Source organism: Macrobrachium rosenbergii, chromosome 36 (assembly GCF_040412425.1).
Source record: "Macrobrachium rosenbergii isolate ZJJX-2024 chromosome 36, ASM4041242v1, whole genome shotgun sequence".
Classification (NCBI taxonomy): Eukaryota; Metazoa; Arthropoda; class Malacostraca; order Decapoda; family Palaemonidae; genus Macrobrachium; species Macrobrachium rosenbergii.
Window position 1 is genome coordinate 654,962 of NC_089776.1, and position 24,067 is coordinate 679,028.

At 45.1% G+C, this 24,067-nt stretch overlaps 1 protein-coding gene across 1 annotated transcript; it reads right to left on the minus strand.

Moving 5' to 3' along the window:
* Positions 1 to 613: 613 nt before the first annotated feature.
* On the minus strand, positions 614 to 1,273 carry LOC136856490 (piggyBac transposable element-derived protein 4-like). The gene has a single exon (XM_067134353.1). The coding sequence runs from the start codon at positions 1,271 to 1,273 to the stop codon at positions 614 to 616; it is 660 nt and encodes a 219-aa protein (XP_066990454.1).
* Between the last annotated feature and the right edge of the window lie 22,794 nt (positions 1,274 to 24,067).

Genomic DNA, 24,067 nt, shown 5'->3' on the forward strand with positions numbered 1-24,067 from the left:
GGCTTGAGTTGCTTCTCTGTGTGGTATCTGTACATGCCTTACACACCCATGATGTGTCCTTAAGTCTGTTAGCTAGCAAGCAGATGTGGCATCTCAGCTGCTTTCCCTTGATGGAGGGAATCTCCCTTATATGAATGAGGCAATGTTCCCCTGGTGCAAGACGCTCATAGTTCTCCAGGAAGTTGGCACGCCGGCGTGGCACACCTAACAGTTCCGGTTCAATACCAGCAGCAGAGGGACCAGCAGTAGAGGGACCAGCACCAGAGGGACCAACGTTTGCAAGAGAAGGGGGCACAGAAGTAGAACGAGGAAGAGGAGGAGAAGGAGGAGGAACAGGAGATTCAACAGCAGCCTCAGGAATGTCAACATCAGAATCCATAGAATAGGGATCATCAGGCTCAGAATCTTCGCCAGCAGATGCAGCAGCAGCGGGAACAGGAACAGGCAGGACATCTAATCTGTCAGCTACAGGTAGGTCAGGTAAACGAGCAAAAGGAATATCACTCAAGGGCCAGTCTTCTGCGTTGAAGTTTGTAAGTGCTTCAGCAGATTCATACATAAAGTCAAGAAGTTTGATTTTCTTACCATGTGGGTGGTATTTGGCAAACATAGTCTAAGCATTAAGTATTGCCATCTGCAATAAATAGAAAGTAAACTTGCGGGCCCACTTCATTCCCTTCCTGGCCATTGAGTAGTATTTCATCAGCTGGTCAAACAGGTCTACCCCACCCATATACTGACAGTAGGTGCCAATAATCAAAGGTCTGTCCATTGTGACTGTTTCAAGACTTGTACCAGTAGCCCGCTTTACTCGCCTCCTGTGCACAAACTCTTCCGTTTCTGCATTGCAAGCTGAAGTGATCATTGTCACGAGTCGAGTGTCCTGCCAACAGATTATGAAGACGTTCCCCCTCCTACGGAAGTGCATTGAATTCCGAGGCACCCGTTGATGAGCCAAAGTCTTTAGAAAGTTAGGTGCTCCCTTCCTTACAAGACGAAGTGTCCCTGAACAGAGAACACCATGAGAATACAACTCCTCAGCCAGTTCAGTAGAGTTGTAGTAGTTGTCCATGAAAACATGGTAACCTTTGTCCAAGAGAGGGCCCATTAGTGTGAACACAATGTCCTTCAAAGTTGAGGTACTTCCTTCATATGTCAGGAAGTCAATAACGTCTCCGCTCTTGGCTTCACACAACATATAGAGTTTGATACCATACTTGGAAGGTTTCTGGGGGTTGTAGGTCTTGATAGACAGCCTACCCTTGTATGGCATCAAGCCCTCATCCAATGAAACATTGCTTTCTGGGGTGTAGGTGGCCCTAAATCGTTCCTTCAGGTAATTGATGACAGGTCTCACAAGGAATAATCAGTCGTAGTTACATCAAGGGATGGCCTTTCTGTTTGCTGTATGAAAGTACCGGTTGATGGCATCAAACTGGTTCCTGGACATGATCCTAGCAAAACCTGGCATTGGAAAAATTTTGCCTGTCTGGCAGTACATTCGCCTCTCTGGTGCCGGAAAAATCCCCATGATAATGATGAGGCCCAGGAACATAGCCATCTCTTGCACAGTTACAGGTACCCAGGATCCCTTGTCCCCACGACACACCTCCTTACGCATGTAGTATGCATACGCATTGGTTTCTGCAGCCAAGTATACCAACAGCACTCTAGTAATAAAGAGCTGGAGAAATCCGAGAAGTGTCGTAGGGGTAGGGACATTCAACCCTGGCATGCCTGTGAAAGGCAGAATCACTGGAGGCGTAGGATCCTGGGTCCACTCCTCATCAACATCATGGGTTGGTTGCCTGTCATGGTCGCTCATCCTCGAAGATCCAGACCTCCTCCTCCTTCGGGAACGTTCACCTCGGGCACGATGGGGACCACCTACATATACACCACCACCAGCACCCTCTGCCTGGACATCAGAACCACTGCTTTCACTACTACTACTACTCTTCCTAGCACGCCTACGGCCTCTTTGAACCCCTGAGGCATCACCAGAACCCAAGGCCTCATCACTCCCAGCATCACTAGGGACACCATAAAATCCCTCAAAGCCTCCCTCATCATCACTAACACCCCTCCCACTCCCAGCATCACTGCCTTCAAGGAATGCCTCAAAATCAAGTGAAGGCCTCCCAGGATCAGCAACACCTTCCTTTGCACCTCCAGGATATACAACAGACACAGCAGCACCCTCAAGATTTATCACTACAACACCATCATCACCAACACTCCCAGCATCACCATCTCCTCCCCCAACACTGCTCCCAGCAACTCCAACACCCCCAGCATCGCCATCTCCTCCCCCAACACTGCTCCCAGCAACTCCAACACCCCCAACATCACCATCTCTTCCCCCAACAATACTCCCAGCAACTCCAACACCCTCCGCATCACCATCTCCTCCAACACTACTCCCAGCATCCCCAACACCCCCAGCATCACCATCTCCTCCCCCAAGACTACTCACAGCATCTCCAACACCCCCAGCATCACCATCTCCTCCCCCAAGACTACTCACAGCATCTCCAACACCCCCAGCATCACCATCTCCTCCAGCTTTTGTGATGATAGGATTACAAGCCTGAAGTTGTCAGGTTAACAGTTGGTTTTATGGGGAAGAAAAGTAATGTTAGTCATGTCCAAAAGATGTTGTGGATTCATTTTAGCTTTAATTTGCCTGATAGTTGAATGTTCATTTCTGTCATATGTAGAGACTTGGAAATAAGTGCCACTAATGTTTATACTGTATGTCATTTTTAATGGTTTTTTCACTGAATATCTTTCACTCTCAAAGTATTGTCTGTTAAATAGTTATAAAGTATGCTCTAATATGTCTACTAAAAATCATGATTTACTTGGAAAGGGAGTGGAAAGAGAACTTTCAAACAGTCGTAATTGCTGATAGTGTTATAAACAGTGAAAATTTGACATGTATTTTTCTTGGTGGAAAAAGGGTCAATGTAAATATCCAGATGTTTGTGATCTCAGTTTTTGAGCCAAAAACTCACACTAGTTTTGAGTGATATGCTTAAAGTTTATATGTAGAATTTTATTTTGGCAAAGTCTATTGATGTCTCTTGTTGATGGAATGTACTTTTTCATTGTGTAATGTACTGCCAGGCACCATCAATAGTTATTTGAACCATTTGTGTGCATATGCTTCTTGGTGGCTTGATGGCAGTCTCAACTTCTCTGAAAGCTGTAGTCTCATTGTTAAAATTTATCTGCTTGAAACCTTACAGAATGGATGACTGTAATGATCCTGTTCACTTGGAGCATCTTTCAACATTGAATTTCTTTCAAGTAGAAGATTTAGGAGCATTCGTGCCAACAGGAGAGAGATCTCTTGATTACACTTTGGAGGACTGTCAGTCAGTGAGTGGTACTATTCATGGTTGCCACACACCAACCATCAGCAGCAAGACAAATTGACAACATATCAGGTAATTGATGGGCTATTTAAACCTAATTCTCTTAATAATCATCATCATTGTTTTGTATAATGATTAATGTTAATTATGGTAATGAATATTATTACTGTTTGAGTACAGCAAGACTAGTGTCCGATTACATGCCTCTAGGGCTGACCTCAATGGTTTGTTACTTAAGGAGGAGCAGAAATTGGAGCATGAAAAAAGCTGGAGTGGGAAGACCAAGGGAAGGAATGAAAAGGACAGAGAGAGATGCAAGAAAGGTGAAGAAGAAACACTGCAAAGAACTTTCAGTGGTGGCATTGGATTTTACTGTTGGAATTACTACTGAAACCATCAAAATCATATACAGTTTCAGATGTTGCATGTGTGCTTTTTGTTAGGAGATTATTTGCTTTCAAGATTTTTTTTATTTGAATTACGAAGATTATTATAGCTACTTCAACAGACCCCTACCTGGCTTTCCATAAAATACAGTCTCTGAGTGTGGGTAGTGTTGCAATTCACACCCATTTTTTCCTCTGAATTGCAAATGACTATAGTACAGTTCTGTGCAGAATTCTTACTTGTGTCTTCTTGATTTCTTTTCCTATTTTTCTTGTGCTTGAGTATTTTTTGTGTGTTGTGTGTGAGTGAGTGTGGTATGGGAGTGGGGTTTGGAACTTTTCAAGTATCAACCAGTTTTTGTTCTTTGCCTTTGGGCAGTTCTTTTATTCTTATTGAAATTTGAGAATTGGAGCCAGTTTTGGTGCTTATTGATCATTTTTATTTAATGTTGGTAATGCCAAGTCATTTGCATTGTTTTTTCAGAATCATGTTTATGGAAAACTGATTCAAAGTACTTCTGTTGAGTTATTGCTTCTGTGGAACTAACTTTAACTTCCTTTGACAGCAATTACACTCAGGAGCTAACAAAGAGAATGATAGCCTTTGGAAAGGATGTAACTGTAAAACGATTAGATAACAGCTGGATTGCTTTGGAAATTATTCCTAATGAGGAATTGGTGAGAGCTGTTTTGTTTAGTCATATGAATAGACTTAGATTCAAAGATTTAGATGTTTTGATTCTGTTATTGGAATGAGAAGGATCATTTAGAAAGTACAGTACAGTATTATAATATCTGGATGTAACTGGAAGACCAATAGAAGGCCATATATGAAGACCTCTCAAATGGAAAGCCGAGGTAAAATTATTACAATATTTATAATATGATCAGTGGCTACATTGTGAATGCCTAAAAATGGGTTAGGCTAGGATAAGCTGTTTATTTTGTTAAAAAGCAAAGAAAGCCATATTTTGCAATCTTTCAGTACAATATTGCATAATCAGTTTGTTAGAACTTTATAAGAATCTAGGTTCAAACCAGGCTGTTTGAAAAAGAACTAGCCAATGCTTTATATATTTGTATGTCCAGATGTTAGATTTTTGGACTGGGGTTTTCTCCATTTAGCAAGGAATAATTAGCTTCCGCTGTGGATAGAAAGGTAAAGCAAAAATGAAGTGCTTATTGTAAGAAAAAATTGCTAACATTAAGAAAAACTGCTCTTAGAAGAACATGGCTTAATACTGAGTGGTGGTGTTCATTTGACCCCATAGGTGACACCAGACTTTCATCCGTATGTCTATTTGAAATTAAAAAAATAAGCAAATGGTCAAGCAGTGGGAGGTGTAAGCTGTGACAGCTGCTGTGGCTTTGTTTTATATTACATAAGTGAAGTCCCTCTTACATCTTGTTTGTTTTTGTTAGTGGCTAGAAATATAAATTATTTGTATAGTAATGGGAATCCTCTGTATACAGTATAATGTGCTTCATTATATAAGAAAGGTAGTGTTCAGGTGTACTCTTCATTTGACAGTACTGTAACATTTAAAAATGGCAAGAGAGATTATCAGTGTTTTAGAGACTGGACAGAGGCAAGGATTCCCAGTTTTGTGTTCGCTAATGCCGGTGAATTTTAGATGATGTTTTAAATGAGGCTTTTTTATAGTACACAGTTGGGGCAGTATGATGGGAACAAATTTAGAGGTTACAGAAATAAAACCCTCTGCTTTCCTTAACCTAACTTTATTTCCTTAAATATTACAATGACCAAAAACTTAATATGATCACTTTAGTTCATCAAGCCTTATTCTACTCAGTCTTAATCCTATAGTTTCCCTGCCCTTCTATCAAAAGAAACTTAACCTAAAGAACTGCAACTTAAGCTATTTCAGTCTTAATATTACCATGACCACCTAAAGAACCCTAAACCTAATTCTTAACCTAAATCTACAACGTTCCACACCAACTATGGCCTCTATCACGTCTTCTTCAGATTGGGAGTTAACTTGCTCAACATCAGTCAGTTGTGGATTTCGTTGCACTTTCCTTGCGGCAGATGTGTCGAGATCAGCACCTTTAAGGTTATAGAGTCATGTATGGAGGAACAGGAAGAAGAGCAGCCTGACCAAAGTATTTGTTTCTTTCCTGCAATCTGGCAGCTTCACGCTCTCTGTGTTCCTTATCACTTCTCTGTCTTATCCCTTCTGCTCTTTCAAAAAAACTCTACCACAGTAAGGGGTCCTCTGTCTTCAATTTTATTTTTTATTTTTTCCCCTGTATGCTACCACCACAAGGTAGGCAGCTGCTTATGCCTTGGGCTGAAGGGGAGCAAGCCACACTACTCTGATGCATTCAGCAAACTGCAAGTAAAAGACAGAAAAAACTGAAGGGGAGGAAGCCACGCTACTCTGACGCATTCAGCAAACTGCAAGTAAAAAACAGAAAAAACAGACTTAACTAGTGTACTCCTTCCTGACATACAATACAAAACAAAAAAAAGTAAAAATGACCACTAATTAAACAATCATACATGAACAACACATTCATAAACACCATATACACACACACAAACTTAATAAGGAATAAAAAAAAATCAAACAAAAATAAAAACATCACAACAAACAAAACAGAACAATTAATTCATACAAACGTCTTTCATCATACAAACCCAAACTTAACCTACCACAGCTGCATTGCTTTATAGTATCCTTCATACACGTTTGTGTAATCTCATTACTGTTCATGCTTTGTTGGTTGGAATCCTGATGCCCCTGAAGAAAATCCGGGACCTGTGAAATTCACACGACCATATTTTGACTGGCAGATCCGACAAGTGGTCTGTTCCTGGCATCCCTCCTTTTGGTAAGATAGACTGGTCTGTGTTGTTTGAAATTATTCTTTACTAGGTTTCTAAATCAAGAATTTTATATAAACTTCTTACCAAGTATTTACATGGCTATTATTTTTTATTAACTGGCAGCTAGAATTTTGAAAATCGTGGTAGCGCTACTTTTGTTTTGGCTAGGCAAGTAACCCCACCCACTTTTGGGGTAAGAGAGGAACCAGCTTAGCAAACAAGCTCAGTATGTTTCTGCCGGCTGATGGCTCTGGTTAGTGATTGGCAGTAGTGGTTTTTTGGAATTTCTCTTCTCTTTTGATCTTGGATCATTGGTGAAGTATTCACTTTATGGCAGCGTTTTTGGCACAATTAGTTAGTACTAGGTTTTCACTGAAGACCAGTATTACAGATTTGACAATTATTTGGATTTTTCTTTAACTCGACTTGTTAGCATGTCCGACTCGAGCTCTCAAAGTGTTAGGTATTGCAGTAAAGGCTTTAATACGAGACTGACTAAAGCCTGCTATGACCCTCATACTCTTGGTACTTCTTGCAGGGGTCAAATATGTTCCCCTGATTTGACCTGTAATGAATGTGTTTCTTGGGATCCTGACCTCATTACCAGCCTTGAGTCGAGAATTAACCTTAAGTTTGGTTTACTCGTTGATACGGTGGAGAAAATTGGTGCTTCTGATAAAGTCCTAATGGACAAAGTGAATGTGAAAGGTGATAATGAAGTGTTAGTGGAGGAGGTGGCTGTCTGTCCCACTGATTCTCCTAGGCCAAGGTCCCTGGCAAACTCCCCTTAACCTGGGAGGAGCCAAACTGGCAGCCCAAAGGAGATCAGTGGGGTCTGCCCACAGGCAGTGTCGTACCTGTTGCCGATTCCCTGGTTACGACAGAGCACTGCTGGAAAGGAGTCTCTGTGGAAGTGGATCATCTTTCATCTAGTATTTCCAGCAGTGACTCCAGTCCTAGGCACCAATGGCAAGGTGAATCTGGTCCCCTGAAGAGACGCGCCCCAGGTGCTTCTCAACCTTCTGCAGTTCCTATTAAGAAGGTTAAAGAAACTTCTCCTGAACGTCTTCCTTCCTGTAGCTTCTGGGACAGTCCTGAATGTTTCTCCCAGGATCATCCAGTGTTAGTGGGACAAGTTCAGCCTTCTAAGCGCGCTACTTCTCGGAAGTGCTCTTCTGCATCAAGAACTTCGTCTTTTCAGCGCCCATCTTTTGCTTCGGAGGACTTGCCTAGACAGATAGTGATGTCGGAATGCTCTCCAGCACCCATGCACCCAACTCTTGTTCTTGTAGCGCCTGTACAATCTGCTTTACCTGAATCTTTGTTGGCGGAGAAGTCGTCTTTGGCGCCAATGTGCCCAGTGGCACCAGAACTTCCTTCTCCAGTGGATTGTGGTGCTCCGTCTGGTGTGGCTATCTCCGAGTGCCCTTCATCTTTTGTGCGACCATCATCTCCTGAGCACCTCTTTGCCGAGCACACTTTGGCTCCGGAGCGGCTGCTGGCTCACATGGGCCCGTCGGCTCCTGAACTCTCATTGGCTCCCTAGCGCTCGTCGGCTCCCGAGTGCCCATCTGCTCCCAGGCGCCCATTGGCGCCCGTTCCCCTCTTGCAGCAAGATGTTTTGTTGGTGCCCAAGGCTAATTCCGCTTCCGAGTGCCCGATTTTGTCCGTTTCTTCGGCAGCGCCCATGTCGACCTCTGTTCTACCTTCTCCTACTCCGGCAGTTGCACCCTGTGTTTTGGGTCCTTCTGCTCAGTCGATCCAGTGCAAATTGGATAATATCCTGGGCTTAATTCAGAAAGCCCCATCCCCCCCAGCCTGTTGGATCTGTCGCCAATTTCTTTGGGAGAGGAGGAAGAAGCGAACCCTGTTACCCCTCCTTCGGCATGTGCCTCATTACTCAGATTTCTGCTGGTAACTTTTCCTGATTACTTCTCCCCTGCAGCTCTGGCTTCTCCAGCTTTGACGTACATGATGGATAATCAGACGACTTCTTTAAGACTTCCTAAAATGGTGCTGTCCTCTTCAGCTAAGAAAGTGCCCCGTGAGGCGGAAAACTGGTTCTCAAGCAAGAGGAGCAGGAAGAGCCTCTTTATCTTGTCCTCCATCTAGGTTGTCGCAGAGAAGATACCTTTCGTGAAGCGACTGGAGAGGCTTCATCCATGGGAGCTCTTGCCTCCTCCCAGGAGACTTCTCTGGTTTAGTCGACCCTCCAGACGGTCGGCATTCAATTCAGCCAAGATTTTGTTCTCGTCCTCGAATTGGACCATCTGATCAAGCACTTATTCAAAGTCTTGGAAGTTCTCAGCTTTCTCAATAGGGCAGTAGGAGCTCTTGCTTGTAAATTGAAGACTTTTCTTCAGATTTTTTGGGAGTCATCTCTTGCCTGGATAAGGGTATTAGAGATGGCGTGTGTGAATTATTCTCACTTTTTGCAATGGGAATCCTCAAGAAAAGGGAGCTTTGGTGTTCATACACCACAAAGGGGTTACTCCTTCCCAGAAGTCTGCGCTCCTCTTCTTGCCTCTGGACAAGAAGCACCTTTTCCCTTAAATGGCTGTGCTGCAGATTGCATCTGATCTGCAGCAGAAGTCTACGCAGGACCTCCTCACACAATCAACGAGACATCCTAGAGAGTCTCTGGCCTTCCCTTGTAGGACAGTTTCTCCTGTTCAACCCCAGCCCTTTTGGAGTAGAGGCAGACAAAGAGGCTTCCTCTGACCTCATGGAAATACCTGTTTCACCCCCAGAGCAATCAAGAAGTCCTCCAACAAACCACCTGCACGTGAGGATCAGATCCTCCACACACCTGTGGCAGCAAGACACTTCCATTTTTGGGAGCGGTGGGAAGCAAGAAGAGCGGAGAGTTGGATTGTTCAAGTACTAAGAGAAGGCTATTCAATCTCATTTCTGAAGAAACCTCACTTGAACGACAAGCCTGTTTTATTGATGACCTACTCGTCAAGCTCCGAAAGTTTTCAGCCGTCTCCCAAGAAGTGACAGCTCTCCTCGAAAAAGAAGCAGTCAAACTAGTTGAGGACACCTCCTCTCCAGGGTTCTACAATCAGCTGTTTGTAGTCCCCAAAGCCTCGGGGGCCTGGAGGCCAGTTCTGGATATAAGTGCCCTGAACTTGTATGTGCAGAAAACAAAATTCAAGATGGAGACGTCCCAGTCCGTCCTTGCATCCATTTGTCTGGAAGATTGGATGATCTCGGTAGACGTGAAAGACGCATACTTCGATATCCCAATTCATCGGGACTCAAAGTTTTTAAGGTTTGTGTTTGAGCACAAAGTGTACCAGTTCAGAGCCCTTTGCTTCAGTGTGTCGACGGCCCTACAGGTATTCACGCGTGTTCTAGCCCCAGTGGCAAAATGGTTACATCTGGTGGGGGTCAACATTTCGTTGTATCTCGACCATTGGCTTAGTCGCTCCCAGTCAAAGGGAAAATGTGGGGAGGACCTTCACAAGACCCTTCTCACCCAGGATTTGGGCCTCTTGTTAAATTTCCAAAAATCTCAACTGACTCCTTCTCAGGAGATAGCTTATTTGGGGATGAGAATAAACTCTCAGAGTTTTCAGGTTTTTCCTTCCCCCCAAAGGATAAACTCCTGCCTTCAGAAGATAAACAAATTTCTTACCCTTCAGTTCTGTTCTGCGAACAGTTGAATGAACCTGTTGGGGACTCTCTCCTCCATGGAGCAGTTCGTGTCCCTAGGAAGGCTTCACATGGGAAACTTACAGTTCTTTCTGAAAGTCAAGTGGAACAGGAAGAAACACCGGGATTATTTCGTTTTTCTAATAACAAAGGAAATAAAAGATCTGGCTTGGTGGAATTCAAGAGACAAGCTCTTTCAAGGGAAGTTGCTTCTCCCTCTGAACCCTGACCTAGTGTTTTATTCAGACATGTCAGACCTAGGTTGTGGAGCCTTCCTGGGAGACAAAGAAGTTTCAGGCCTGTGGACTTCAGAACAGATGAAGAGGCACATCAGCGTGAAGGAATTGACGGCAATTCATTGGGGATTGCAAGCGTTTCCATCAGAGATGTCCAGGAAGACAGTGTCCATCCATTCGTACAATGCCACGGCTCTATCTTATATATGAAAACAAGGGGGAATTCATTCTTTCTCCCTTTGCCAAGCAGCAAGAGCCCTTCTCATTTGGGCGGAACAGAATTGAACCCAGATCCTAACCAGATTCATTCAAGGGAAATGCAGCATTTTAGCAGACGAACTCAGCCGTCGAAAACAAGTTCTCCCCACGGAGTGGACTCTAGACCCTCTAGTTTGCATAGAGTTGTGGAAGCTGTTGGGAAGGCTGATTCTAGATCTGTTTGCGACTGCAAAAAATCATTGTCTCACCCTGTATTGTTCACCAGCACCAGATCCACAAGCTTAGGCGACAGATGTGATGCTTTTGGATTGGTCGAACATGGATCTTTATGCCTTTCCCCATTCAAGATGGTGAAAGAAGTATTAAACAAGATCTGAAATCATCGAAATGTAAAGATGACATTAGTAGCCCCATTCTGGCCAGCCCGAGAATGTTTCCTGGACTTGCTGGAGCTTCTTCTAGATTTTCCAAGACTATTACCTCAAAAACCCAGTCTACTCAGATAACCACATTTCAGAAGGTTCCATCAAGGACTGTCCACTCTGGCTCTGACCACATTCAGACTGTCTACAGGTTGGTGCAAGCGAAAGGATTTTCAAACACAGTTGCAGACGCTATTGTTCATTTTAGACAACTTTCCTCGAGCAAAGTTTACCAAACCAAGTGGACAGTCTTTCATGACTGGTGCAGGAGAAACAACATCTCGTCTTCTAAGACGTCTATAGTGGAAATCGGTGATTTCCTTCTATGTTTGAATTCTACCAGGAACCTTTTCACCTCAGCCATTAAAAGCTACAAAGCAATGTGCAATGTTGAGCTCTGTTTTTAGACATAGGGGTTTAGATCTCTCCTCTAATAAGGACCTTTCTGATCCTAAGTCGTTTGATATGACCAAGCAAAATGAAGATAGATTAGTAGCCTGGAATTTGGACGTGGTACCGAAGTGGCTGTTGCAACCACGTTTTGAACCTTCTCTCTCTTTAACCTGTCAAGCGTCCCCCCCCCCAGACGACCTTGCTGCTAACCTACCGTCACGCTTTTTTTGTAGTTAGCGGTCATTTCACTGATGATAGTTTTTCAAAGTTAATATTCATTTTTATGCTTTTAATTCATACTTGTAGTTAAATGTAAGAAGATTTATTAAATGATGGAATAACAAACAATTAATACTACTATTATTTTATTTTGAAAGACTACATAATACTGAATGAAAAATGTTATGCATGAATTATCACACTTATAAGCAATGCCCTGTAAAATAAGTAGACCTATAAAGACTCATTTCGCTTGCAGAAGTGTCAAACCATCTATGTACTTGTGATTGTGGTGACAAACATTCTACATTCTCATCTAGAAAGTGATTTGCAAATCTGTTTGTTTCTTTCGCGAGATAATCAATGATTTCATCATGAAAGTATTTCTCAAAATATTCTAATGGGTTCTCGTATCTTCTTCATCTTCTTCTTCTTTTAACATGCTTTTTTCCCATTTTTGTATGGGGTAAGCACGATGCCTTCTTTTGAAGGACTTTTTGATTTGGCTTTGGGGTAGACCGTAGTCTCGATCGGCTGCCCTGCCTGACATCGCTTAGATCCTGGTAGCGTGTGGTACATGTATCATACCAGACCCAATGCCCTTTCTCCCAGCAGATGTTGGAGTGGCTTTGTTTTGTGTGTGTATTTAGTCTGTAACACCCATTTGCTTTTAACAGGCCTATCCGTTCGAGACATGGTGTCTAGATGTTTGTTATGTTTTTCTGAGAAGATGTTGGATTTGAAAATGGCTTTGTTTTGTGTGTGTCATGTAGTCTGTAACATCCATTTGCTCCCTTTCACTAATGAAAACCTCTTTTGGGAGCTTGATTTTTCATACATAACTCCTTATCACTGGAGGATGCAGAACAAGAGCTTCATCATCAAATGATGTTCCTACACTTTCTATATTTGTTTGATCTCACCTGAAGAAATACACCACCTTTTGTTTAGGACATTCATTGTAAAGAAGCAAAACCAACTTATCTCGATAATACAAAACCCTGAAAGACTATCCTTTACAACCAGAAAACGTTGCCAGGCAGCAAATTTTCATTTACGCTTATGTGGCTGAAAGTGTTACCAAATGATGTTCCGTTAAACTTCTTGAAGCAAACATATGGTTACACGGCAATAGGAATTGACTGGAAACGGTTAAACTCTTGAGGGTGGTTAGGCAGTAACTACCGGGTAGGCGGGATACCCGCCTGCCCGGATGTAAACATTCCAGTTTGCTTTTGGCCATCATGCGCTGCAGATGTGGTTTTGGATCTCCTTGCCTGACTGTCGTTAAGCTCTTATTATCCCGGTGGGATCTTAATATATTTTTGTGTATATATTACGTGTTTGATATTTATTATTACAAACCCACGATTTGTGATAACCTTGCATAGCCGTCGTTCCCCTGCAATATGTCTTGGGTTGGCGGCCAAAGGCATATTAAAGGAGCGTAACCGAGTGGTAATGCTTCTCTCCAGTAGCCCTTTATTTAGATACTGAAGGCATTCCCCTGTACAATCAGAAATATTAGATTGGGAAGTAATATCTTCGCTCCCATATATTGATTGGGATGTAAGAGTTCGCTTCCCTTATTGGGCTTCCGCCCTCTGTGTACAAGGGCATGACTACTTCCTTCCTACATGTGCTGAGTGTTGTTTTCGCCACCTGTGCTTAAGAGAGCTGCGGGGTGGGTGGTAGGTTGCGGGCGTCGTCTGTAAGTTACGCTTCCACGGCGCCCTCCATCCTTTTCTCTCCCGTAGGTTCTTGCTTTCTCTCCTTCGGTAGAGACCTCTCTCCTTCGTCCTCTTTGCTCGCTCGTTGGGCAAAGACCGCGAGGGGGTGGCGGGGGCGTCTGGCAACATCTTCTTGGGTACCTCCTCTCGCCGCGTAGGGCAATTCCCTTCATTCATCTTTGCTTTTTCCTTCAGGTTGACAGTGAGCATCGCAGACACAGCAGTAGTTGGCTGGATATCTCGGGGGATATCTCGCATGAAGGAGTCCTGATGTTCATTACTGTTGCTTTGGGATCGACCACAATACCTGGCTGGATGACATTATACCATGTCGGGATCGTTCCGACTCTGTTCCCGCCGATGTGGATCGACTGCTGTCATTGCTGGCCTTCATGTATGCTGTGGCAATGCCTCTGGCATATCTGTGGTTCATCTACTCTTGCTGTTCCCTGTGTTACACTCCTGTTAACTCAACGACAGTCTCTGGGCGGCTCTTCCTGGTCTCCTGCTGCAGCTGTCCTGATCATTCCTGTCTGCTGGTGACTTTCATGTCGACGTTCCTGGCCGTTGCAGTAGTTCCTGCCTTCCAAACCGCTTCCGTAGCTCCTGCATCAGCTGTCCTGATTATGCCCGCTGCTTCTCCTGGTGGTCGTGCCCGGGGCCGCTTCCGTTGTGTTCCTGCCAGCTGCCCTGGAGGTTACAATGTCCGCCATCCTGTAGAAGATGTTGGCGTAAAGGTGAAGGAAGTAGCCTTGTGGAAGTGACGTTCCTGGCCGTTGCAGTAGCTCCTGGCTTCCGAACCGCTGCCGTAGCTCCTGCATCAGCTGTCCTGATCATGCCTGCTGCTTCTCCTGGTGGTGGTGCCTGGGCCACTTCCATTGTGTTCCTGCCAGCTGCCCCAGAGGTTACAATGTCCGGGATCCTGTAGAAGATGTTGGCGTGAAGGTGAACAAAGTCGCCCTGTGGAAAGTGATGTTCCTGGCTGTTGCAGTACCTCATGCCTTCCGAACCGCTGCTGTAGCTCCTGCATCAGCTGTCTTGATCATGTCTGCTGCTTCTCCTGGTGGTGGTGTCCTGGGCCACTTTTGTTGTGTTCCTGCCTGACTGGCCCTGGAGGTTACCATGTTTCATGTCCACCATCCTGTAGATGATGTCAGAGTGGAGGTGAAGGAAGCTGCCCTGTGGAAGTAGCCGCCGTCTTCTTCATCTTATCTTCGATTTTGTCTTCTGCTGTGTGTTCCCTTCCTCTCCCGAAGGAGAGGGAGGCTGCTTCTTCCCCTTGATGCCCTTGGACGTCTAGGGAATGCCTCTTTCCAAGGAGGCAGTGGGTCTCTTGTTGGCTCTTCCCGACCTTCGGGTTAGGAAACCAATTCGCATAGCCCTGGGTTTTGTGTTTTGGGAGCTGCGGGCGCTTAGACCTTGGTCTGCAATCCCATTCCCAGTCCTAGAGGTTCCACTTCTAAGATGGGGGCTGCTTCAGGCGCTCGTTCACGAGCTGCTCTGAGTGCTCGAGATTCTATGGAATATCGAGTATCCTGATCTGGTCTGGAGAGTATTTCCTCAACCCAGTTCGGGAGCAGTGCAAGAGAAAGTGCCAAGGCACCCAGGTGTCTCAGCCTTTCCTGCCAGCACCACAAGCACTCTGAGTGCTTGCCAGTGCTCAGTCGGGTTCCCAGCCTGGTGTCTCGATCCTGTCGGTTCGAACACCAAAATTAGCAGGGAAGAGATTCCCTTCGGGAGTCCTGTGGGACTTCTAAGGGACTGACTGTCTTCTGTGAGATAAGTTTCTCTAGTTGGCTCTTCTCGCCCTTGGGTGGGAACCGATTCGCATTCTCCTGTGGGGTCTGGCGTTTTGGGGGCCGCGAGAGCACGGCCTCAAGGCCGCGCCCTCGTTGTCAGTCTTGGAAGTCTGCTTCTAAGACTGGTTCTGTGCCTGGCTCTTTCGACCTCTTCATCTCTTAGGAAACTGAAAGCAGCCGCTCCCAATTTTTGAGAGTCTCATGGGTAGTTCGAATTCTATGAATCACGAGCACTCTCCTGACGAGAGACAGGACAAGAGAAAGTGCCGAGACACCCAGGTGTCTGGGTGCCAAGACGCCAGGTGTCTCGATACTGCCTGCTAGCTGTTTCAGTTGCTCGGCTGGGTTTCATTCTTGTGTCTTGAAACTTAAGGTTCAAGCATGCAGGATAGCAGACACAGAATTCCCCTTTGAACCTTCTCGAGGGGCCTCGGCCTCTGAGTTTAGAGTTCGGGTAACTAGCAATAGTTCACAGCAGATGAGTTACGCCCTGTCCAGTTCCGATTGTGTTCGCGCGATCAGCTCGGCTCGGCCCCTGGTCGCGATAACGAGACTGGCTCGGCTTGCTCGTCCCGCCCAGCCCTTGGTTGCGCTTGCGAGACTGGCTCAGCTCAGCTCGGCTTGGCTCGCCCCGCCTGCCTCCCGTCCACCGCATACCTCCCAGTCTGCTCGGCTCTGTCCCACTCGGTTTTTTTCAAATCAGGTTCTCGGCTCTGTTTGAGTGAAATTTTTTGCCCTTCCCAGGAAAGCGCTTTGCCCACGGCACAAGCACTCTTCTTCCCTCGTGTAGCAGTAATCTCCTTTGGTTGATTATCGCTCAGGATCTGCCTCTCCTGCTGGTTTTACTGGTAGGACAGGTTGGGGTACTCTTTCTCCTCACTTATTCTCTTTTCCTCTCAGTTGTTCTGAGAGGCGCGAGATGGAGAGAGAGAGCTCTTCGGAGTTCGGCTTTCTGGTGGTGCGTTGGGTGTCGGTTCCCCGATTGTCTCGTAGTACAACCAGATAGCCGAGGAGGGTTTCATGGGATCTGTCAAGGCTCTCTCCAAGGGCAGAGGCACAGGAGTTTCACGCTTTGGAAGCAGCGAGGGTCTTTCAAGTTGCGATTGCCCTCGTTTTTCGGAGAACTTCGCGCCAATTCATTAGCGCAAGGATCCCCGGGACAGGACAGCGACTCCCCCAATGAATAATCATCACTCGCAACCCTTGCAGTTCCTGAGGGGCCTAGAGTGTCGGGGACCGCAGCGTCCTTGCTTCTGAGAGGGTTCTTGACTGGATGAATTCTTTTCTTTGGAGAAGTTAATTCATCCAGGTCAAGACACCAACTTCTCCCTGCCTTGACAGAATACGAATTCTCCTTGCCTCGAAGGGTCTGGCCGACTGCAGTTCTGTGGACAATTCTGGTGCTAAGAAGAAGGACTTTGTCCCAATTCGGATCTCCAGTTTCATAAGTCCCGGGTTGGCTCGACCCTTAGGAACGAACCTTACTTCGTTCTGCCTTTCTCTTGCAGAGATTTGCCAGATACCTCGGTAATCAAGGTTCGTACCAGGGCACTGCCTTGTCCTCTGGGCAGTGGCCAAGACCTTGGGGTCCTAGTCATCTCGACTCGACCTCGAATTCAAGCCAACCCCCTCAACTCCTAAGAAGTCCCAGGCTTCGATCAACATAGCCTCTCTAACCTTCTAGGAAAGTGCCTGTCTCTCTTTCCACCCTCTTTCGCATAAGGGAGGAGGGAAGAAGGGAAGAGAGAAAGAAGTATCGACCAGGAAGAAGTTCTCCTACTTCAGATTCCTGGATGAAATGATACTTATCAAGTCTCTGGAGCTGGCAGCGACATTGCCGAGACCTGGGAATGGTTTCCTTCAGGAGAAGTATCTATTTCCCGTAGGTCTCGGCAATTCTTTTCATCCCGCTTCCTCTCCCGTGCTCCTGATTCAGGAAATGCTAGCCTGGCTAGAGCTAATTGTCTCAGTGTCCTGTCATCTTGCAGAAGCTTCCTCATGGCGGAGAATGGAAGTCTGCTTCCATTCCTCTGTCCTTCTTTCCTCTTCAAAGTATGAGGAAGGAGTTAGGCTAATGGTTGATTGAAGGAACCTTCGAATATGCTTGCATATTCCCCTCACATCGTGTGTCTACTTACGATTCAGTGATCAAGGAATAGGCACACACCTTTAAGACCTTGTCTTGAAGGTGTGGGACTGAAATGATTAGTACCTTCTCATCACCATCCTGGGCTCAAGGCAGCCTTCTGGCCTTCCAAGATTTCAAGATGAGTTTTGCAACACTCAGTGGTTCGTTGAACAACAAAGCACAGTACTGTAGTGGCATTTGTCGACAAACATGAGGGAATAATTTTTTTCCTCCTGTTCCATCTGTTGACATTTGCAGGTACTCGAGTGTTCTAAAGTGCACTCGGCATCTCAGTTAGCCAGATGCATTCCCGGTGGGGATGTATTGGCAGGCGAGCTTGGCCTCGGGTTTGAGTGATTGGGACAGAATGTGCTGTTCATTCGAAGATTCATAGAGATTGCTCGACTGAGAAATCCCTACTGTTTTTCTGTTGCCTCTATGCACAAGTCGGTAGTTTTTTTCTCGCTCCTTCATACCAGACTCAGGGGCCGCTACAGTGAGGCATGCTGTCTTTCTGGGAAACTTGATATCTACTTTTTTCCCTCTGTATTTGTCTATTTCGCTAGAGGTTCTCAAGCATGGCTCACCGTGAGTTACAGCCAAATGCTGGAAGACTTCACCTCCTGCCCGACCTAATAGCCAAGGCATTGACTGGCCTTGGCATAGAAGATGGAAGAGTAGTAGTTCTGCTTGACCCAACCTCCTGTAGCAGCTACACAGGAAGCTGTTCTTCGGGCAGTACATCCTGGTGTGTTCAGGACTGGGAGACCTTCCAGCTTCCCTTGCAAGCATAGGCTTTCTCGCCGAGCGGCAGTGACTATAGCTGGATATTTCTTGAAGTCCTCTGCAACACTCCCGGGGACTGGAGCCGTCTTCGCTGGTGGGCGTCTTTGCGGAACTCCTTTTCTTGTCAGAGTCGATCTTCAAGTCTGGGCTTCTTCGTCTTCTCTGCCGAGGGTTGCTTCTTTCCCTTTCATTTGTGAAGAATGTAGGCCCTTGCGACCTAGTCTTCTATCTGAAGTAGCCTTCTCCTCAGTCAAGATTTAGCTATGGATGAGAAGCTTCTTCAGTCTTGCTGCCCCAGGGAACTGTTCCCTGGGTGGCATGTGACTCTCGTTTAGGGTTCCTGTCCGTGCTCTGCACGCGCCCTTACAAGAGTCGTCAGATAGAGATGTGCCCTCGTAGGACCATCTCTCATCTTGCTCCAGCCTTGGTGTAGACGATGGAAGAATAGGTGAAGGGGATCAATACCTCGACTCCTCAGATGTCGTAGGTGGACTCCGAATCCTTCGGCATCTATTGTTGGGTTCGAGTCCTTCTTGTTCCCCTCCTCCTTGGACTTCGTATCGATGATCCAGATCATTTGTTACTTTGTCCTTTTGGCAGCTGTGGTACTTTCCGAAAGGCTCGACGTTACTTTGTCCTTTTGGCAGCTGTGGTACTTTCCGAAAGGCTCGACACTCCTAACATGGATGTCGTCGACATTTTCGCTAGTTCTCTCTATTCCAAGGAAGAAGTGCTTAAGGACACATCTTCCTCCTGACTTCGTGAAGTGATTGAAGGAGGTACTCGGCAGCTGACGACGACGATACACAGTACCTTCCACCTGAGAGCTCACGAAGCTGATGGCTTGGTCCATCCCTTGCATTGCGGAAGTTTCTGTCGGGCTGGAAGCAAGAGGTGATCTCATAGACCACACTCTTGTTTTCCTATGGTCTTGCCCACAGGCCCTTGTAACCTTTTTTCCTTGGCCCTGTGGTGGCTGCTCAACAAGTTGTGTTTTCTTACCCGGCTCCTTGAAGAGGACGAGTAGCATCTCGCCTAAGGTGTTGGTTCTGGAAGTGAGAAGGATACTGAGAGTGACTGGCCTCTCTTCCTCCTCCTTCCCTGTCCTTCTACTTCTCCTCCTTCGGGATGAGAATAGGACTCGAACCAACACATGCTGGACCTGGAGCTGATGCGGTAAGACTACACATCGAGCACCCGTTCTATTTTTCTCCTAGAATCATAGAAACAATTCTGCTCCTTCCTCTAGCAAGGGAGGAAGGAGAGTCTGGCAATAAGGGAAACCCTGTCTCAGCTTTTCCTTAGTATCTCCGGCTGTAAGATTCTTCCAGCCAATTTCATATGAGTCACATTTCCTCACTCACGCGAAAAGTTCTAGTGTCTGACATTTGATCTTGCAGTTCCCTCACTCCGATCAATATGTCAGAGGCTTGGGTACTCCTCCTCGCTCTTTTGACCAGGAGGAGTAGCCCAGGTGTGCAGAACTCCAGTCAGTTCAGGAGACTCACTCAGATTCCTCCTTGGTGATGATCTGAAAGGCTCCTGAGTATATTCTAATGCCTTCATTGTGAACAGGGTCTAACATTTTCCAGCGCTGTGTCAATGCTGAGCCATATACTTCGCTTCCATAATCAATGATGAACAGTGTTGCTTTATACAGAACAGTAGGGTATGTCTATCGGCCCCCAATAGTGTTAAATAGTTTTTAGATTAGGTTTAATGCTCTTTTACATATGTGGGCTTTCCAGTTCAAGTGAGTATTGAATATTAATCCCAAAAATTTTTCTGCTTGGCCAATTGGTATACTATGGTTTCTGATTTTTAAAATCTATTTCTTCACTTTTTTTCCAATTTTTTTATAAACATGATTGGCAGGTTTGTCTATGGAAAATTTAGCCTACAGATGAGGCACATTCATCTATTTTGCTATACTTTTATTAATGATTTAGTTCTTGCATGTTTCCATGAAGGATGTATATAAGATAAAATCATCCATATATATACAAGGTTACTTTTAATGTGCAATAGGTATATTATTACTGCTACCAGTAATTGCTAAAGTAAACAGCATGCCACTAAGGATGGCACCCTCTGTGGAACACTATTTTCAAAGTGGAAATGTTCTAGACAGAACATCATCAATTCTCTCCACGAAAATTGTGATTTGTCAAAAGTTTGGATAAACCCTAGTAAAGTATCCATGGATGTTGTTGTTTTGTAAGTTTTTATTATGGCATACCCTCCATGTAATATGTATGCTTTTTCAATGTCAAAAAGACAGCTACAATAATTTGTTTCAGTTTAAGACTCTACATATCTGATCTTCTAAGTTGAGACAGAATCTAATGTGAATCTGTTACACTGTGACCTAGTTAGATGGAGTCAAAAATTTTTCGAATGTGCATGTTAGTCGAGCATTTACCATTTTCTTTCTAACAATTTCATAAACGGCTTGTTTGCAGAAATTGGTCTGTAATTATTTACATTGCGGGATCGTTTTCTGGTTTGGGAATAAGTGTATAGCTTTTCGCCATTTTTGTGTAAATACAAATTTTGAAGCCATAAATGATTATAAGAACGCTACTTAATAAAGTCTGACTTTGCTAAAAAGGTGCTGGCATGAATCATCATCAAAACAGAATTTTGCTCGCCTCAGGAGCAGATTTATCGCTGTTAGAAACACATTCCAATTGACATATTAAATTTTCTATTATAATATATAATATTCTACTGTTTCTGTGCAGAAGTGTTCATCTAAATTTTATCACTACTTACATTTGCTAAGTTTTCTCCTATTATATTGCCACTTCTTTTGGATCCAGTGATATTCTTTCCCATCTTAATATGGCATCATCTAGGTGGTTTAACCACGAATTTCCCTTTATTTTCTGGAATTTTTCTCATTTTTGTAAAGTGGTAATGAGGGATCTGATGTATTTCCTCCATGTTGCAGTTCTTCTTGAATTACTTATTTTCTAAATTTTTGCAGATATTTTGTTGTATAGAGGTTTAATATGTCAATTTTCTAGTGACAACTACAGCGTAATTTTTGTAAGGGTTCCTTCTAAAGTGGTAATTTTTATTTCATTTACTGAACTCTGTTAAAATAGTCTAGCTCGTCTCTATTGAGTGTTTTATACTTATTAATTCTATTGGCTTAATAGTACCATCATGGAACTTTTTGTTTTGTTGGATGGGTTTTGATTTAAGCGCCTTTATCAACAGCATTGTAATGAAATCAACAAGATATCTAATGGATTTCATTACAGTCTTTTAAATATTCAAATGGTGGATATTCTAGTGTGAAATTCATATCGCTCCCAATCTGCTTTATAAATGTTATACTGAGGGACATGGTTGGTGGTTGGCAGGATTACTTTGTAAAAAAGAAATTAATATTGGGAAATGATCACTGGTATGCAAGTCATCAACTGTATTCCAATCCAATCTGTCCACTATGTTTGTTGTTTATAGAGTCAAGTCGACTGAGGAAAATGTCCATGTGTTTTTGAAAAATATGTGCTGATTTCATTATCATTTATATTGCACATGTCCATGGTCTCTCCCATCCATCAGGGTGCACAACAGCGCGCCTCATGACTTACAAGTTCGTCTGGCACGGCATCAACAAGGACGTCCGCCAGTGGGCAAGGAACTGCATCCCATGCCAGACGAGCAAAACGTCCCGGCACACACAGTCTGGGGTCGGCGACTTCCCCCAGCCTTGTCGGCATTTCGGCCACATCCACATCGATGTCGTCGGGGCCCTTCCGCAATCGGGAGGAGCCAGATACCTCCTGATGATCATAAACCGCCCTACTCGCTGGCCAGAAGCAACCCCCACGGATGAAGCATCAACATCATGCGCAGAGGCCCTCCTCTCCAGTTGGATCAGCCGCTTCGGAGTGCCAGACAGCATCACTATGGACAGGGGTCCTGCCTTCCTGTCAGAGTTCTGGGTCTCCTTGGCACGCCTGATGGGTACAACTCTACACAACACAACGGCATACAACCCTGCAGCGAACGGCATGGTCGAGTGGGCGCATCGCTCTCTTGAAGCAGCTCTCATGACACGCTGCAACAACGAGAGGTGGAAGGAACAGCTGCCCTGGGTCCTGTTGGGTCTCCACACCGCACCAAAAGCAAATGGCGACGCCTTCCCTGCTAAGAAAGTCTACGGGGAAACACTGGCCGTCCCCGGAGAATTCTTCCCACCACCGGCTTGCAACCCCCTCCCAAGGTTGAGGGAACTCGCACAGAAGTTCGCGCCCTGCCACAAGACCTTCATCGACAGAACCATCACCTACAGCCCACCTGCCTTACACTCCTACGCCTACGTCTTCATCAGGGTGGACTCTCGCCAGCCACCCATAACCAGGCCATACAGGGGGCCCCACTGAGTCATCAAGCAAGCCACCAAAGCATGCCTCCTTGACATCCACGGGCAGGAGGACTGGATCACCATCGACAGGCTGAAACCTGCATTCATGTTGGACAGCGAAGTATGCAAAGAAGAAGGCAGATGCCCCAGAGTCCCCCCTTAATACCTGCCTGCAGACGCACCCGCTTCCCCACCAAGGCGGGGCGCCTGGGGCCGCCAAGGAAACTCATCCAGCCAACCCAAGGTGTCAGCTCCACACAGTGCCCACAGTTCTCCAGAAGCAGGGGCCCACTCCAACTGCCCCAGCACCTCTGTGAATAATGTTATTTCATCTAATAATTGCTCCTCTAATTATTGTCTTGGGGGGAGTATTTCTAAGGGCATCAAATTGCCTCTCCTTTCTTGTGTTTCTCCCTTCATATGTACATTAATCATGTCATGTATATTACCTGTCATTATTTCAGATTCTTAATGTACCTCATCTTCTGCATCATTGTATGGCCTTTCCGCCGATATGAATATCTACCTTTTGTATGCCCTGTAATGAATATTGTGCATATTTTTATGCTTGTCAGAAAACACAAATTCTGTGTGGACACAGCAGGGGGCCTCGGGTCGCCTGCTACCTTTCCGTCCGCTTTTTGCTTTATAGACACCTGTCGAGAATAATAAAGAATCAGCCTCTCTTTTGACATTTCTCTTGAACCTCACAGTGCCCAAAGGCCTCGTAAATTAAACATTCATTCAAGAGTGACAACAGAGCTCTTCTGCAACCTTTCAAATAACAACCTTTGGTGGTTCAACCAGTCTGCAACAGAAAACACCAATATCCACTGTTTTAAGGCAATGAGCTGGACTTCACTACCAACCTTGTACTAAGGCCAGTCTGCGATGCCTGAAGTTCAATTTAAAAGGAAACTAATTGAGACTGACTGAACATAAGCACAACAAAAAATTGGCTCACTCTGCTAAAATGAATACTATTTTCATTTCTGGTAAAACTTCACTTGGAACCATTATTACATTACAGGTTGGAACAAACTGATTTCATATATTTTGATTTGTGCTTTGAACATTCTAGATGCGCATTTCAGTCGCAAATGGCCAAACCAACCACAAGAGACCTGCACCAGGGTAAGGACCTGGAACTCTAGGTAAGGTTAGGTTAGAATATTTAGGCCACAGGCCACAGGCCATGCACTGGGACCTATGAGGTCATTCAAAGCTGAAAGGTAAATTGAGAGTAATAACAAGGTTTGAAAGGTGTAACAGGAGGAAAGAGGAAAACCTTTTGCAGTTGAAGAAGCACTATGAATCAGCTGTTAGGAGAGGGTTGAGGAAAGTAGGATGGAATAAAGAGAATATGAATGGAGGTACAGTAAAAGGAAAGAAAGGGGTTGCAGGTAGGAGGGGCTGAAGGGATGCTGCCCCTATGGCATTGCTTTAATGTGAGCTTTGAACATTTCCGACTTTTGTT